Source organism: Monodelphis domestica, chromosome 5 (genome assembly GCF_027887165.1).
Source record: "Monodelphis domestica isolate mMonDom1 chromosome 5, mMonDom1.pri, whole genome shotgun sequence".
Lineage (NCBI taxonomy): Eukaryota > Metazoa > Chordata > Mammalia > Didelphimorphia > Didelphidae > Monodelphis > Monodelphis domestica.
In genome coordinates this window covers 317,519,950-317,537,643 of record NC_077231.1, presented here as the reverse complement: position 1 = coordinate 317,537,643, position 17,694 = coordinate 317,519,950, and the positions used below count along the sequence as shown (strand labels likewise).

Genomic DNA, 17,694 nt, shown 5'->3' with positions numbered 1-17,694 from the left:
TTTGAGCAGAATGTAGAGTTCCAGAAAGGGGGCAACATAAAGGAGGAATGGAAAAAATTGGAGTGGCCTTCTAGGTCGCAGGCACCAGGTTAGCAAGTGGAGAGAAGTACAAATGTGCTTAGTGGGGATGAGGACAGTAAGGAGGCCAGACTGGGGAACCCAGCGTCCTGGTCTCAGAATCCTGGCCCTGCTTGTAGCCTTGGAGAGGTAGGCATAGTCCTAGGAAGCAACCCCTGGGGAAATTGGATGTCCCAACTGCCTTCTCAGCCACAGAGACTGAAGACTCAGGGAAAAAAGGTGTTACCGCCAACACCCTTGACACTGTCAGAGAGAGTTGAATATAGGAAGCCAACGTTGGGAGCCATATTGAAGATGTACCTAGCGGACCATAGAATTTGCAGTTGAAACTCCCAGGTGGGCTGTTGCTAGTGTTCCAGTTCCAGCTCCTTGAGAGCAGCAGCTAGCTTGCTTTCACACCCCCAGGACTCTGTATGCTGTGAATCTCAGCCACTGAAGACATTCATTCATTCATTCATTCATTCATTCATTCCTTGGGTAGATGTTCTGTAACAGAGCATAAAATTGAAGAGGTCAATTGTTTGTGAAGAGCCTTGAATGCCATCCTAAAGAGTCTGGGCTGTTTTTAGTGGTCTCTGGAGAGGTAGAGGATGTATGAGTTTGAAAAAATGGAAGTGGCCATATAGTGTTTTAGGGAAATGAATCTGAATATGGGTGATGGAAATGGGGAAGAGACTAAAATCCTGGAGACCAGGATAAGGGAGTATTCCAGTGGGCTAAACTTGAGGCAATTAGGGCCTGGAGGGAGATAGCACTGATTGAAATGGGAGAGAAGAAACAACCAGATTTGGGGCTCTACTGAAAGAAAGGAAGAAGGAGGAAGCAAAAGGAGCAAAGCCATTCCAAGTAGCATCTAATTAATGAGCAGCATCATTGTTGAGCCTGTTTGCTAATTTATCCTCCTTTGAGTTATTGGAGAAAGGGAAAATGGTGGCTGGTGTCTTGCTCTCAAAGGAAAGGGTCTCGATTTCCCTTCTGTTAATAACTGCTAAAATACCAAAAGGGAAAATGGCCTGTGAGCTCGCAGTCCTCCTCACACTGTCACACAAACTCACTCTTTCCAGGGAAGGAGGTACATTTTGACTTGATGTTTTGGATGTTTCTTATAAAGCATCTGCTGTCAAAACAAAGCATGTTAATGCATCTTCCAAGGTCATGGGGAGCAGGGGAGTTAGAGGTTAAATTAATTTGGCAGGATCTTGGTTAAGTCCTTTCACTTTGGGACCTCAGTTCCCTCAGCTGTTAATTTAAGCGGTTGTACCACATGAACTTTCATGGGCCGTTCTAGGTCTGAACCTAGAATCTAACACGTTTTGAAAATTCTCATGAAATTATTGGTGTTGTTCAGTTGTGTCAGATTCTTTGTGACCCTCTATGGGACAAAGATACTGGAGTCATTTGCCATTTCCTTCAACCCCCAGGTGGAGTGACTTGTCCAGGTTCACATAACTACTGAGTATCTGAGCCTGAATTTGAACTCAGGGCTTTGTGAGTACTCTGTCCACTGAGCCATCTGGTTGTCCATTCATAAAATTAGTGCACGTAAGTGTCATGGGCTCCAACTACACACTCAAGGCCAGGGATGGCAAAAAGAATCAAGAAGATCCTGACTTTGTCACTTTACTATAAAATCAAGTTTTATTTTGTCCTCTATATGGGAATCACAAGAGACCTCAGATATCCTGGAGTCCAGCCACCTGCTCTCTGTGTAGAGGCAGAATTTGAATACTGCCTGATTTTCCTACTCAAAGAAATGTCTGATGGGACTTGATCATTTTTGACAATGACTGCTTTCCCTTTTTCGTCCCTTCCTGCACCCCACCTAGCACGAGCATCTGGACAGGCACGAGCATGGATGGAAGCTTTTCTTCATCGTATGTGGTGCCTCAGAGCTGGTCATTGTAGATCATCCTGAAATGGGAGCTGTTGGTGACCAGGGGGAGTATGTGAGGGTCATTGAGATGCAAGGGATGGTAGGAAGCATTTTCCTTTGGTAGGAGCAGGGATGGGGGCAGGGGCAGGGGCAGAAAGGAAGAGGAAGTAGACCCATGATTTCATTGATGTTGTAGAACTCCTGGTGTGGGAACTCCCTCTGCCTATGTTTGTTTAGGTCTGTCTTTTCAGAGGGATTCGTTCCACTGAGTCATTCCTCCCTATACACTGGGTGTTTCAGGCTAACTGGTTGATTTGACATTCCCCACACAAACATCTTCATTTCTTGCCCTTCCAAATCCCATCCTCCCATCTGGCAATGCACTCACTTACTCACTCACTCTTCACCTGTGCCTCTGGGAACCCCTAGCAACTAAGTTCAAGACTTGGCTGGAGAGCCTCCTCTTACAAGAAGCCTACTCTGCTGTCCCCAGTAGTTACTGCTCTCCTCCATTGCTCACCTCCTTATATCTATTCTGATGTACATCCTATTTACTTGTCAATGCTCATGCTATTTCCCCCAGTAGAATAGAAGCTCATGGAGGGAAGAGAGGGCCTTGTTTCTACCTTCACATCCCATATCCTAGTCCAGTGCTAGGCACGTAGGCACTTCCTAAAAGCCGTTGGCTTGAGTAGAATAAAATGGAATTAAATTTTGTTCCTTAATCTTTTAGTGCTTTGGGCAATTCTCCAAGATTATGAATTACGAAGAAGGTCTTGACCTGCATTGGTGGAGAGATTTCCCTGACCTGGGAGCTTCCTCTCTGATCCCCGGGCTCAGCTCTTTCTCATTCCCAACACAACCAGTGACTTGCTCTTGCAGGCCTTTGAGGACCGTCTGCTGAGAACAAAGCTGACCTCCCCTTGTGCTGGGAGTAGACCCACTGGTTAGTGCTTCTTGGCGGGCTGCAAGCTGGTTAGTGGTGGTGACTCATTGCTTCATTGTGCCGTCCTGGGATGGGGGCAGCACCCAGAAGCAGCCAGCTTCTGCATTGGATTCAGCTTACTATCTTTTCACCAAAGACGTAACTAATCCCATGGCTCTTCTTTGAGTGGGATGAGCCTTTGTTATCAGCTCTGTTTCAAAACCAAACCAAACCAAACCAAAAGGATGCCTTTGGTCCCCTGATCTGCAGAATGGCTAGAGCTGAGCCATTTCTCCAGGGGCCAGCGATGACCTGCCCAGCGCTCCTCCGTCCATCTGGGGATTGCTGCTCCTCCCTGGGTTTGATGAAATATTCATGTCTTTGCTCTGCTCCCGGGTAGCACTCCTGATTTCTTGTATAAACGCTGCTATATTTAGTCTAGACAAATGGAATGTGGATGGCTGCTGAATAAATTGGATGAAAGGCTGGGATCCTGCCTGCCGCTTTCTCTCGGTCTGGGGCAATTATTTATAATCACTAGCACTTTGGGTAAGTTGAGGGTGATTTTTCACAATTTAGTGATTAGACTCTGAACAAAAGCAAGCAGTTAGGCCCAATCATTTCTGTTGGGATAGCAGGTTAAGAAGGCAAATTACTCTTTGAGGTTTACAGTAACTGATTCAGAGGCTTGGGGGGTTTATTGGAAAGGGGAACAAACTGTGCATGTGTCTGCATGTATGTGTGTGTGTGTGTGTGTTTTAAAGGGTTGATGTTTCCAGTTTATTGACTATAAGAAAACCAGACAAAATAGACATGTGAGGTCTCCTATGCCCCATGCATCTAAAGCATTAGGTTCTCTGTTTATAGGGCTAAATTCTGACCTGTGTTTATTGGCTTTTTCATGGAAAGAGCAGAGGTTGCAGAATTGCCTTTTGAACTCCTCTGAGGAGAGGAAATCATTGACATTATCCAGTCCTGGCTAATTGGAGATGGTCACAGAATTTTAAAGTCAGAAGGAGGCTCCTCCTCCAGCCAGTCCAAGCTATGCTTGAAAGGCATCCCCACAATAACAGCTCTGGTAAGGGGGAAAAGGAGCAGCAACCTCCAGCTCTGAAGGATCTCTGAGGGCAAAGCCTACTCACTCCCTGGCAGGTAAGGACAGCAAGTTCCAAGGAGCAACAGAGCACTCCTGCTCCTATGTTATAGGATGAAGGTTTTTGTCATCACCTCATTTAGGCAGGTCATCAGCCTCCTGGCCTGGGACTGTAGCTGAAGGACATTGATGGGCTAGAGATGGCTCTGTGGAAGGACCTGGGCATGGTTATCCTGTACAAGAGAAAACTCAGAGGAAACATGGTACCTGCATTGAGGTAATGAAAGGACTGTTGTACAGGGCAGGCATCAGGATTCTTCTGCTGGGTCCCACAGAGTAGAACCAAGAGGGGAAAGGAATTGCCCAGACACTGTGAGAAAATCTTGCTAATAATGAGAATAATCCAAAAGGGCAGCCAGCCCTAGATATATCAGATCTCAAAGGAGTGATCATGGGGGGAAGCTTGGTAGCTCAGGGGATAGATAGCCAGGCTCAGAGATGGGAGATCCCGGATTCAAATCTGGCCTCAGATACTTCCTATCTGGGTGAGCCCAGGCAAGTCACTTCACCCCCATTGCCTAGCCCTTAGCACTCTTCTGTCTTTGAACCAGTAGCCAATTGATTCTTAGGCAGAAGGTAAGGTTTAAAAAAAAGTAGTGATCATGAAAACAGTTTGGTATTGTCCAAGAAAAATGGTGGTTCAATGGAATAGATATAGGTATAAAATAACAGTAGAAAATGACCATAGTAATCTAGTGCTGGATAAACACAGAGATCCAAGACTTGGAGGAAAGAACTCAACATTGAACCAAAATGGCTGGGAAAGTTCAAAAACAGTTGGCAGAAACTGGATAGAGACCAGTATCTCACACCAAATACTGAGACAAGTTTAAATTGATAAATTACATAGATTGAAAGGGTGATATCACAAGTAAATTAGGGAAGTTTGGAAAACTGTCTCTGCTAGATCTATGAGTAAAAGGAGAGTTTCTGAGCAAATAAGAGAGTGATTCACAGTAAATAAAACAAAATTTTGATAGCATGAAACTAAAAGGCTTTTTTCATAAGCAAAACAAATGTAGCCAGAATCAGAAGAAAAATGGGAAACTGGGAATATTTTTTTGGAACAGGTTTTTCTCATAAAGGTCTGCCTCATTTCTTGAATAGACAGGGAAGTTATCCAGATTGATAAAAATAAGAGCCATTCCCTAATTGACAGGTAGTCAAGGGATATGAATAGGAAGTTTTCAGAAGAAAAAGTCAAAGCTATCAATAATCTTTGAAACAATGCTCTAAATCACTATTGATTAGAGGAATTCACACTAGAATAACTCTGAGATACCTCATATCTTTCGGAATGATTAATATGGCAGAAAAGGAAAGGATATGGAAAAATAAGGGCACTGATGCATTGTTGGTAGAGTTGTGAACCATTATGGAGAACTATTTGGATCTATACCCAAAGGGCACTAAAACGTTGCAGTACTTTGACTTAAAAATACTACTACTCGATCTGAGTCCAAAGAGATAAAAGAAAAGGGTGAAGGATCTATTCATATTTAATATTTCTGGCAGCTCTTTTTATGGTGGCAAAGAAATGGAAATTGAGGGGATGCTTATCCATTGGGGAATGGCTAAACAAGTTGTCATATAAGATTGTGATGGAATACTATTGTGCTGAAATAAAGGATGAGGAGAAGAGTTTCAGGAAAAAAAAAAAAACATGGAAAGATTTATATGCAATGATGCAAAGTGAAGTGAGCAGAACCAGGAGAACATTTTACAAAATAACAGCAATTTTTGTATAATTGCCTACTCTGATCAATAAAATGATCCAAGTGAGTTCCAATGTCTCATATTATAAAATGTTAATCACCTTCAGAAAGATGCACAATGAATTGAGTGCAGATTGAATTTTTTCATTTTGTTTTTCTTGCCTCTTTTTCTAACATGGCTAATATAGAAATGTGTTTTGCATAACTTTGCATATATAATTGACATAATATTGCTTGGCTTTCCCAAGGAAGAGTAGGAGGGAAAGAAAGAACTTGGAACTCAAAATAAAGAAAAAAGTCAAAATAAAACATATATATGTATATGTTCATATGCACATATATACATGCATATTTATGTGTGTAAATATACACACACTTGGAGCTAGCAATGGTGAGCTCTCCTTTGCTGTAGGTGTTCAATCAAGACCTGTCCAGCATGGTTGAGTGGAGGCTCCTTTCCAGGAGCAGCTTCATCAGATATCTAGAGCTCTTTGGATGGATTCTGAGACCATAGGAAGTGCTACACTTGCATATACTCCTTGGTCATCAAATTGAACTTAGTTCAGCAAGCATTTATTAAACACTTGCTGTGTGCAGACACTGTCCTTGGTACTAAGATGCAGAGACCAAAGAGAGTCAGTGCCTGCCCTTTTGAAGCTTCCATTCTACTGGGTGTGGGACTGGACAATGCAAAAATATACCAAGTAATAATTGGGGGTCAGGAGAGATAAGTAACAGTTGAGGGGGGATCAGGAAAGGCCTTGTGTAGGTGATTTCTCATAGGTCTGGTCTTGAAGTCAAACTGTGGATTCCAGAAGGTAGAGATGGGGAAAGGGGGGCTGGGCAGGGGCAACAAGCTAGGTACAGGCACTGACTGAGGTGGGAGATCTATCTCTTAGGGGAGCTAGTCCAGTTTGGCTGGAATGTAGACTATATGCAGGGGAGCAGTGTTGAATTTGGCTGTGAAGATAGCTTGGACCCAGATTAGGCAGGACTTTTAATTGAAAAAAGAAGAAATTGGGAATCACTAAAGCTTCTCTCCTAGAGGCAACACAGTGGGTAGACTGCTGGACCTGGAATCAGGAAGATCAAAGTTCATATCTGGCCACAGGCACCAGCTTTATCACCTGGGCAAGTCACTTAACTTCCTTTGGTCTCAGTTTCCTCATTTGTAAAATGGGGATCGTAATAGCACCTGATTGTAGTGAGGACCAAATGAGATCATCTTTGCAAAGTAGCACACAGAAGCTGGCACCTAGTAGGTGTTGTATAGATTGTCAGCTCCACCCCCTCCCCCCGCCCTTCCCACCTCAAATACATACCATTCTCTGTTGGACCCTGATGGTTTTCTTTCATTTCCTTTTAGAGATCTCTCAAGTGTGTTTGATGTCAGACCTGGTTCTACTGGATTAACTAATTCCCTCCCCATTTCCATGTCCATTTCTTTTTCCATTTTGATTTCTATTCCTGCCTTTTTCTAGATTCACTTACTCTAAAGGTCTGATCCTTGTGAATTGAGGAAATAAAACCCAGGGAAATAAAAGAACCTCCCCAATATCACATAGGGAGCAAGTGGCAGATGCAGGATTCAAACTCATATTTAGCATCGTTTCCATGATCTTAAAGACATAATAGCCTTTATTTTTTGGGGGGGGAATGGTAAACTCCAATCTTGTTCCAAGTGAAAGAGTAGTAAGGGCTAGGCAATTAGGGTTAAGTGACTTGCCCAGGGTCACATAGGTAGGAAGTGTCTGAGGCCAAATTTGAACCCAGAACTTCTTGTCTCCAGATCTGATCCTCTATTTATTGAGCCACCTACCTGTCCATACACTATAGATATTTTAAAAATTCATATTTGTACGGAGCTGTAACCTGGGAATTTTTGCAATCAGGTTGAGCACTGTGTAAGTGGCAATTACATTTCTTCACTTAGGACCCTTGATCAGGTTGAAGAAATAAGGATTTGGGGGTACATATCATTGCTGGGTTATAGATGTGATTATAAATGGGTTGCAGCCACAGGGAGAAAACTTTAATCTCATTAGCTAAGTGCCAAGCTTTGTGTCACAAAGATTTTGAATGGTTGTTAGTGCTTTCATCTCCCACCAAATTCACTGCTCTCAGAAGATGCCCCATTTGCCTGACCCTAGTTATATTCTGTGTGCAAATATTAGAACTCCTTGATTCCATTGGAGTGTTTGTTATCTTTTTATATCTTTTGATGCTTTTCTCTCTGGTAAGTGTTCATTTGGTTGGATTTGACATCTGCTGTCACTGAGTTATGTGTAAATGACTCGTAGACCATTGTGGACCCGTACCTCTAAACCTTGGGCTTGGAAGATTGCCTTTGTCAAGAAATGTTAGGTGGTTTGGTGGATTGAGAGCCAGGCCCAGAGATGGAAGGTCCTGGGTTCAAATCTGGCCTCAGATACTTCCTAACTGTGTCACCTTGAGCAAGTCATTTGACCCCCATTGTTTTGCGCTTGCATTCTTTTGCTTTGGAACAGATACACAGTATTGATTCTAAGATGGGGAAGGGTTCAAAAACACAAAGAAAGAAAGGGTGCCATTGCTTTCTCTTCAGTTACAATCATCCCATGTGTCATTGTTCTTTGTTCTTTCTGCCCCCCAGTGGAGGTGAAGTCAGAGGTTCCCGTGGCTCTGGATCCTGTCTCGCCCCTGGACTTGAGGACGGATCTCAGAATGATGATGCCCATGGTGGATCCCGTGCTGCGGGAGAAGCAGCTTCAGCAGGAGCTTCTCCTCATCCAGCAGCAGCAGCACCTACAGAAGCAACTGCTTATTGCCGAGTTCCAGAAGCAGCACGAGAACCTGACCCGACAGCACCAGGCCCAGCTACAGGAGCACATCAAGGTAGCCCGCGCTCTTCTCCCCTCAGCTGGCACAGAGCAATTTCTGGGGGGGTGATAGGGGGAGGAGTTGGGACAGTGCATGGGATGGGCCCAGGTGTGAGACAGGGAAGCTCTGGGTCCTTTGGGATCACTGATCAGGGAGCCTCAGTGGCCGAAAACCATTGCTGGCCCCAGGGAAGAGATGGGCTGTGAAAAGTGATGGAGGCTTCTGTTGCTTTGGAGATGGAAGGGATCTTTCCTGCCTAGAACAACTACTTGGACGAATTTATTCCCTTTAAGTTTTTTTTTATTTTTGTAAATAGTCAACAAAAGCTTGTCTTCTCTTCTTTTTCTTCCCTACCTGCCCTCAGTTCGTTGAATAGATTCATAGTCAAAGAAATTCTTGCATTGGGCACATCCTCAAACGGGTCTCAATCCACCGTCCGAGTCATTGCCTTCTGGCAGAAAGGGGACAGCAGGTTCTGGAATCATGGCTGGCCAGCTCGTTATTAGCTTCCCAGAGTATTTAGCCATTGTTTGCCTTTTCAATAGTGTTATAGAATTTATATCGATTAGACATAATTATAATTATATGTAATAAAAATTAGAATGGAAAGTGTTCTTCCTTTTCCATAACATTCCATCACATTTATATTCAATAGTATTTTCTTTCATTCCCCAATTGATGGACATGCTCTGTCTCTACTTCCTTTTTCCTCAGAAAAAGACAATTCTTTTACAGATGAGGAAACTGAGGCCCCACTAGGTTAAGTGACTTACTTATGGTCACGGAGTTAGTAGCCAACAGTAGGGTTTAGGAGAAAAAGCATTAGATTGGGAGTCTAAGACCTGGGCTGAATCCTGGGTGTGCTACTTAAAGTGTGTTAGTCAGTGTTGTTGTTGTTGTTATTGATGATGTAAGGGGCAGTGTGGCATGGTACACATTGTGATAATTAAAATGTTTTGGGAGCAAGGGAAATATATAACGATTATGACCGCTGAAATATGTTTTCTGCTGTGTCTTGGTTTTATATAAATATAAGATGGTCACCAGGGAATATGTTACCAATTTATTAATATGCCCAAGCCAACTGGGTTTTATAGAGAAATTTAATTTATAATACACTGATTAATCAATAGAAAAAGAGAGAAAGGAAGAAAGGAATAAGAATGAATGAATCAGTCAGTTGGTTTTATCACTCACCCAAGATCTCTCTAGGTAAGGCTTCTCATGCCAACCTCAGGCTCCACCTTCAAGAGAGCCTCCTTTCAAGAAATGTTTCCAGGGAATTCTCCTTCTTCAGAGCCAGCCTTCTCTCCTGGTCCTCCCACAGAGCAACCTCCTCAGTCCTCCTTCAGAGCCACCTCTCAGAGCAAAAAACTCCCCTCCTTCTCTCCTCAGACCCCGCTATCTTTAAGGAAACCATCTCAGTCCCCTCCCCTCAGTTCTCACATCTACCAATCACTGTCGATGTCTCCCCTGTGCCAATGGTGGCTCTAGCTTAACCCAGGACCGCCCAGAGGTCTGTTTCCTTTGCACATGTCTGTTGTAGGTCATATTCTCAAATAATTAAATCTTGATCCTTTGCTGCAGCCCTTCCTAAATCCTGTTAGACTGAGTAGGGTGGAGATTGGAAGTTCTAAGACCTGGTTCTGTCATTATCTCTATTGTATCAATTCTAAAATCAATCATGACTCAAAGAACTTCCTGTTCTATGCTTAAGCATAGGTCAAAGCCCTTTCCATTGTTCAGCAAAAGGTTTCTGTCCTAAAGCAGTCCCAAGTAGGGAGGAGAAGGATCCTCCCATGCCAAGGGGGTTCACATTCCAATAGAGTTCTTACTATCAGTAGGAAATTTTTTCCAAGTATGAAATTTCCCAATGGTGAAATTTCCAACATTCATAAGTCTAAGAAATTTCAAGGTTTACAACATAGATGGAAAGTGACCCAGCTTTCATCCTCATCTCTGCCACATGCTGGCTGTGGGACTGGACAAGCCTACTTTCTTTGGATTTTGCCTTCCTCTTCTAGAAAGAGCATGGTTTGGACTCTGGCTTTGAAGTCCGTTCTGGCTCTAAAATAATCATCTAGTGGTCTGGAACACTGTGTTCTAGGTATCTCCTTCTCTGTAATGAAAGGGATGCCCCCTGTAGAGTCTTGCCCTATTGGATGGATGGTGTTCCTCTGAGGTTCGCATGTCCATATTAAGAGGGTTTAATGGCTTTGTGTCCTTGGGTCCCCTTGGAACATTCTGAAGGCCAAGCCTCTGGGTGGCCTTGCTGATGCTGTGGAGGAAGGAAAGTGTGGGTTCTTCCCCCAAGGCATGTTTTGGGGTACTGTGGCAGAGGGGAAGTGGCTCAATGGAATGTCGGCTTCTTGGGCGAGGGATGTTTCGGGGATGTCTTTTATTGCCATGGCACACAGTTGCTGGGTTTGTCATGCTTGGCAATCAAGGCTGAGGCACTGCGTTCTGATGAGTCCATTAGAGAGCATCCAAGGAAGACAAATGAAGGTCATTACTAATCCAGAGTGTTGGGGGCTCCAGCCACCAGAACTCCGTCTTCCCCTGGGTGATGGAAGAGGCTCCAGGCAGTGCTTAAAGGGAATTCCCACCCTGTTGCCCAGTTCCTCATGCTACAGAACCGTGACCTGGCTTTGGTGCATGGGAGTCTGGAAGCCTGTGACGGAAGCATCACAGATGGAGGGAGGGCAGGAAGGAACCCAAGATCCCCCCAAGGCGAATCTCAGCTTTTGCAGATCAGGAAAGCACTATACAGAAAGGAAAAAGGGACTTGCCCAAGGTCACACAGGAAGTGAGCGAGCACCTTTTGGCTCCCCATCCAGCCTCCTTTCCTCCAGGGCACCATGATGTCCCACGACACACTCCTGCCTCACAAGCTCCCTGGAGGTTCAGCTTTGGGACTGCCTTTAGCCATTGTTTGCCCTGATGGAGTCACAGATCCAGTCAAAAGGACACACACACACACAGACTTACGTACACGTAGCCAAACACATGTATGTCCACACTCACATTTCACACGCAGATATGCGCTCAGGCTTATACACATCCTAGGCACACTCACACCCTCATACACCCCCCACCCACACCCACACACTCACCTATACACATGCCCACCCCTTCCCCTCCCACAGGCTCGCATACACACACAAGCTCACGTACCACTCCCCATTCTTACAGTCCTGAAACAAACCCGTGATACAGCGTTTCCTCGTTTCCTTGTGTGTGCTGTTTGCTCTGCACTTTGGAGGGACTTGAGATTCTGGAGAAAAGACTTTGCATCTCCTTGGAAATCTCTTCCTGCACAAGAAGGAGGCTTCCAGCTCAGGGCTAAAGGCAGCTGGACCTTGCTGTGAGGGGTGCCGGGTAGACAGAGAAGGGGAACAATAAGAGTCCTGGGGAGCCCTGAGCCGTGCGCTCTACCAGCCTGGCTCTGCTCTTGGCCAATGCCCTGAGCTGACTAGATGGCTGCTATTTCTGAGGGAAGGAAGCCGAGGGGAGAAGCAGCTGCCCAGACTTGTGGGGGTGTCGGGGTGCGCTTGTCCTGTGAGTGAGAGGATCTAAATTGCTGGCCCAGATCCACCCGTTCACCCAGACGCCACAAACTTAGGCTTTTCTTGGCCTGTCTCTCATGAAGCGAGGTGGCAGGATGGGCTTATCAGAAGGAGCTTCCTGAAGGCACCCTGTAGGCCAGCTCCTCCCTCTCGTTTCTCCTTTCTCCCTTCCGTGCTTCTTTTTGCCCTTTTTCTCTGTCCTTCTCCTCCCCCCCCCCCCCCCGCACCCCTCCCTCCTTTTGGTTCTCATCCTTCTCTTCGCCCTGTGGATGGTGTTCATGAGCTGGGAAGTCACGAGCTCCCAGAAGCCCTCTTGGGAAAGGCTACAGCTTGGCTGGCACTGGGCGCTGTGCCGTGGCCGGAGGACCCGAGGCGGTTGCATAGTCTCATGTCTTTCTCTTCTCGCAAGTTGCAACAGGAACTTCTAGCCATAAAGCAGCAGCAGGAACTTCTGGAGAAGGAACAGAAGTTGGAGCAGCAGAGGCAGGAACAGGAAGTGGAGAGACACCGCCGAGAGCAGCAGCTGCCCCCTCTGCGAGGCAAAGAGAGAGGCCGAGAAAGTAAGAGGCTGGGGCGACCGACTTGGCACCTTCCCCCATGCTGTATGGGTGCCTCTCCCCCTCCCCTGGGTTTGGACCTGGCTCATCCTCACCCCAGAAAGGATCTGGTGTGACAAAGGAAGGGAACCTCCTCCTGAGAAATCAATGAAAGCCAGTAGAGGGTTAGGCATAAGGCTTTGCTCACGGCTAATTGGAGCTCTTAGCCATCCTGCCCTGTGCAGGAGAGCAGGTGACCGCCTCTGAAGGAGGGACCCTGAAGCATGTATTCTGTGGGCGTCAGAAATCCCCCCTCCCACCCCGTCCCCTGGCTTCGTCCCTGCTCTGGGGTGTTCCAGGGCTGGGGCTCTCCTTAACCGGAGTGGAGCCTCCTTACAAAGTGACGTCCACAAGAGGGAGACAAATCCCAAGGATTCCCCAAATGAGGACCCCTGAAAGCAGGTTGAAGGCGAGTCTGGCCGAGATGCTGCCCACTGCTGGCTCCCCTCCTAAGGGATGGATGGGAACTGTGAAAGCCCCCCCTCCACTCCCCCCCCCACCCCCCGGCCAGAGCTGGCTGCACCTGCCTTGTACAGCCAAATCGACCTTTCCAAATCCCCTTTGAAGGAATGGATTTGACCCCCTTAGAGCTCCTCTGCGACCATCCTCAGGGAGAAACACAGAGAAATCTGAGGCCACCTGTAATGTCCCCCTCCCAGCTGGTTTTCCAGCCGCCCCCCTCCCCCCACCATGATGCCCTTTGATGCTTGAGGAAGGAAAGGAGCCCCTTTTAGCAAATCTTTGACGTTTGTGTCTGCTGGAGACACAGGAAGCCGCCCTGTCCTGGGTCTGCTTGTTGCTCTTCCCCGTCCAGGGATCCCCGATTCTTCCCAATCCATAAGGCTGGTGCTGGCGGGCCTCGTGGCCCCTTCCCACAGTTAGCTGTCCAGTCCTGTTGGTGGCCGCTCGGCCTGGCCGGGGTCTCTGGTGGGAGTCTTTGGATGCTTTGCCCTCAGACCTGTGTGTGTCCCATGCAGGAGGAGTGGCGAGCACTGAGGTGAAACAGAAGCTTCAGGAGTTCCTGCTGAGCAAGTCGGCCACCAAGGAGTCTCCCAGCAACGGGAAGAGCCATTCGGCGAGCCGCCACCCCAAGCTCTGGTACACGTAGGTCTCGGCGTCCGGCTGCTTCCTTTGCCGCCCTGTCGGGGTTGCTCTCCTTGCTGTGGCAGGTGACCCGGGAGGGGGTGAGCCTGCAGCCTCAGGATAAACCAAGAGGCTCTGAGGGCCCCAAGCCAGGAGGACTGGAGCCTTGCTGGGATCTGGGGGAGGGAGATGGTCCTGTACACGGAGGGTTTCTGCACCCAAAGTAACTCCCTCCACAAGGGTTTCATGCAAAGGTCTCTGTTGCCCAAATCAGGAAGTAGCCTACATGTTTTGGTTTAGCATCTGTGACTTTTCTGTGTCAACAATTAAACAATCACTTTTTTCCTTTTTAAACCCTCATCTTCCATCTTACAATCAATACCGTGTATGGGCTCCAAGGCAGATGAGTGGTCAGGGTGAGGCCATGGGGGTTAGGTGACTTTTCCAGGGTCATCCAGCCAGGAAAGGTCCGAGGTCATATTTGAACCCAGGACCTCCCATCTCTAGGTCTGTCTCTCCATTCACGGAGCCACCCCAGCTTACCCCAAACAATAATCTTCTAAAACAATACTTCTGCCATTAAATGTGCTTTTGCAATTGGGGATTCCTCGCCTTCTGTCACTCAGAGCGAGAGAGAAGGACTTCTGTCCCTTAGAACCGCTGGTGTGTCCTCCTTTAACGTGATCCCTGTTTCCAGGGAGGGCTTCTTTGGCCTGGTGATGAGGACAGCCCAGTCAAAGGTCTGTGGTACCTTCGGACGGTGCCGTCGATCCTTACCGTTTCATTATCTTTTTGTTCAAAAATGGGATGGTCCGGCCATCTGCAGGCGAGCCTCAAAAAGCCATGAAACACACCCATGTGGAATGGATTTCAACTTTTTCCCAGGCCAGGTAGCCATGTCGATGAAGTCCCTCTCATTAGATCCACTTTGCAGATGGGGAAACTGAAACTTAAGTGCTGAGGGTAGGATTCCAACCCAGATCTTTCTGGCTCCAGTTAGAGCATTGGATTCACTCTGAGGCTATTTCTACTCTATTTTTCCTGGTGAGCTCCAGGTGGCAGCTAGGTGGCGCAGTAGGAGTCAGGAAGACTCACCTTCCTGAGTTCAATCTAGCTGTCTGACCCTGGACAAGTCACTTCACCATATTTGCCTCAGTTTCCATATCTGTAAAATCAGCTGGAAAAGGAAACGGTAAACCACTCCAGTATCTTTGCCAAGAAAAGACCCAAGAGGTCACAAGAAGTCAGATGCGACTGCACAACAACAAATACAATGTGCCATCGGGGTGAATTTTGAACAGGAATCAGCCTTGTAGAGGAGTAATGAATAAGGATGATGATGTCGATAATCGTTAACTCCCATTGATGCTGGGGTTAAATGTTGGCTAAGCACTCAATCTGCTTCCTTTCCTTTAAGTCTTGCAACCCCTCCCCCCCCTTCAAAGTAGATGCATTATCACAGTAGCAGTATTTCCATTTTACAGTTGAAAACACTGAGGCTCCAAGTCCCTTGTCCATGGTCTCACAACAACAACAAAAAATGCCAGAGTCAAGACTTGAATCCCAGTCCTTCTGGGATTGGGTCCACAGAGTGTCTTGAGATTCCTATTTGGCCAATGGTAGGTCATTGAAGTACTAGAACTGGTAACGTTGGGTATTGGCTTCAGAGACTAGGACTTTGGGGCTCAGTACTAGCCGTAGGCTCTGCTTCTCAAGGCAATGAGGACGCCCCACTTCCGACGGGCTCATCAACGTATATTTCTGGCACCGAGTTCCAGGATGAGAATGTGGATGAGCATGACACGAAGTTAAATGGGCTCTTCTTGCCAGGAAACTGGAGGACCGGAGCGTGAGGAGCTCTTTGGCTCATGGATGTCTCTCTCCCCTTTAGTTGGATTATTTATGCACTTGTTAAAAGCTTATTTTTGAAAAATTATCGAAGTGATTTCATTCTCACCAACGATGCACCCCCAAAGGTAAATGGTCCCCTTTTCCCGTATTAGCATATTTCTTTAGAGAACTATAAAATGCACGTAGCAGTCGGAGGCTGTTGGAAGTCTCTTGGCAAGATCTACATTTGGCAGAACTGGCGCTTTGCAACACTTCTTCATGAAACACCTAACGGACATTTTGGGGGATCCTGTAGGATACAAACTCCTTGAGGGCACATCCTAACTTAGTAAAGGTCTATGGGATGAATCAAATGAATACGGCCCTCATCTACGATGAATTATCACATGAGCCCAGGGCTTACCCTCACGTCGAGAAGTAAAACTGAACGCAGTAAAGAGTGTGTGCGATCAATAACGTGCAGTCTGTCTGTGTCGCGTGAACACTGAGGTACTGACTTGTGGTCTTCTTCCTTTTTGCAGGGCGGCCCATCATACCTCCCTAGATCAAAGCTCACCGCCCTTGAGTGGAACCTCACCGTCCTACAAGTACCCATTACCTGGAGCACAAGATGCCAAGGATGACTTCCCGCTTCGAAAAACCGGTGAGTCGATGTAACCAAGAGACATCCCAACTCAACTCAGGAGGCTAGTGGGAGAGATGAGTGAAAGCAATTCAGCTGGAGACAGTCACGATCTCTTTCCAGAGTCTCGCTGTCTAGCTTCCATAGATCTACTGTATACATACATGCACACATATATGGAGTAGAATTTATCTTCTTTGAATGGTGAACTTGGAGGGTGTCCATGAAGCTAGTCTTGGTCGCCATTTTGATTTCCTTTTCAGATTCTTTCCATTACCCAGCCTGAGTTGGGCTTATAGAATGGCTTTTCTGGAGGACTTCCCATCCTTCAGACGTACCGTGCTAGAAGGAAACTGAAATGACTCCCTTTAGCAGGTGCAAGTGTGTGCCCCGAGGCCAGGGTCTCCTCAGAGTCTAGTGACCAAAGAGGAGCCCCCAGCATTCTCCTCAGCTAGGGGAAATGGATGATGGTGGGCCGTGGGAAGAGAATGATCTCATTCTGTGCTATTCCTTCTTGTGAAATCCCCTTGAATAATGAGGTCTTACAGGTTCCCCTTTCAAAGACCCCAAAACTCGAGTTCTGGAAGCTTGGCCAACTTGCCCTTTGGTACTGCCAGCTCCCGTGAACTCAGATGGAAGAGCAACTCTTTAGGACTGATTTTCTGCCCTCCCACTCAGCGCTGTTGCGTTCCTCTCACTTTCTGCATCCGTTTCGACGTATCTTATTGTGTCAGCTCTGATATAAAGATCCTGCTGCCTTTTGTGCCTGGCTGTAGGAAGTCCCCCCATGTTGGCTGCTGTTTTAGGATGTCTGCTGAAGGGGACCGTTCAGCCCATGGCATCAGGGTTTCTCTCTGTCTGTACCTTCCAAAGAGACTTTGGGTTCAACAAAATATTCTGCTCTTTCTTGCCTCTTTCAGTGTCGGCGTGTGCAGGGCTTCGATCCTAGGCACCGAGGGGGGAAGATTCCTTCCCTGCTCCTAAGGAGTTTGTGACTTGTGTGTCCTAGGGAGAGAGTGTACTTATTTATGTACTAGTTGGGCTTTTGGTTTCCGTGGGCGACTGTCTGAGTAAAGACTCCCGAGCAAAGGTTTTCAGGTAGCGGATGAGAACTGTTCGATGTGCCACCATTCAAGTCCAGCCTACAAACGTTTATTATGCTCCTCGTCTGCACCAGGCACACCTCTGTCTCAGATGAGGTGGAATTCCCTTCCACTTGCTTGTGTGAGCGTGCTTTCAAACTCACATGCATGTACACACTCACCACCCGTGGCTGAGTTTCACAGTTGCTGAGCCCATTCTGTGGGGCAGCCTTTGGCTGAAGAGAGCCCGGTGCAGAGGGGGAGGCCGTGGCCTGGGGTCTCCGGGCCGTG

At 46.8% G+C, this 17,694-nt stretch overlaps 1 protein-coding gene across 20 annotated transcripts in view; it reads left to right on the top strand.

The window, feature by feature from the left end:
* Positions 1-17,694, top strand: part of HDAC9 (histone deacetylase 9) — a 777,497-nt gene that overhangs the window by 270,724 nt on the left and 489,079 nt on the right. For 10 of the 20 annotated variants that reach the window (XM_056800543.1, XM_007505411.3, XM_056800544.1 and 7 more), the window contains exons 3-6: positions 8,377-8,618; positions 12,579-12,729; positions 13,743-13,869; positions 16,221-16,342. In XM_056800543.1, the coding sequence (XP_056656521.1) occupies positions 8,377-8,618; positions 12,579-12,729; positions 13,743-13,869; positions 16,221-16,342 (642 nt within the window). The remainder of the gene's footprint in view (positions 1-8,376; positions 8,619-12,578; positions 12,730-13,742; positions 13,870-16,220; positions 16,343-17,694) is intronic. The other 10 variants (XM_056800541.1, XM_056800545.1, XM_056800552.1 and 7 more) reach the window with 3 other exon arrangements.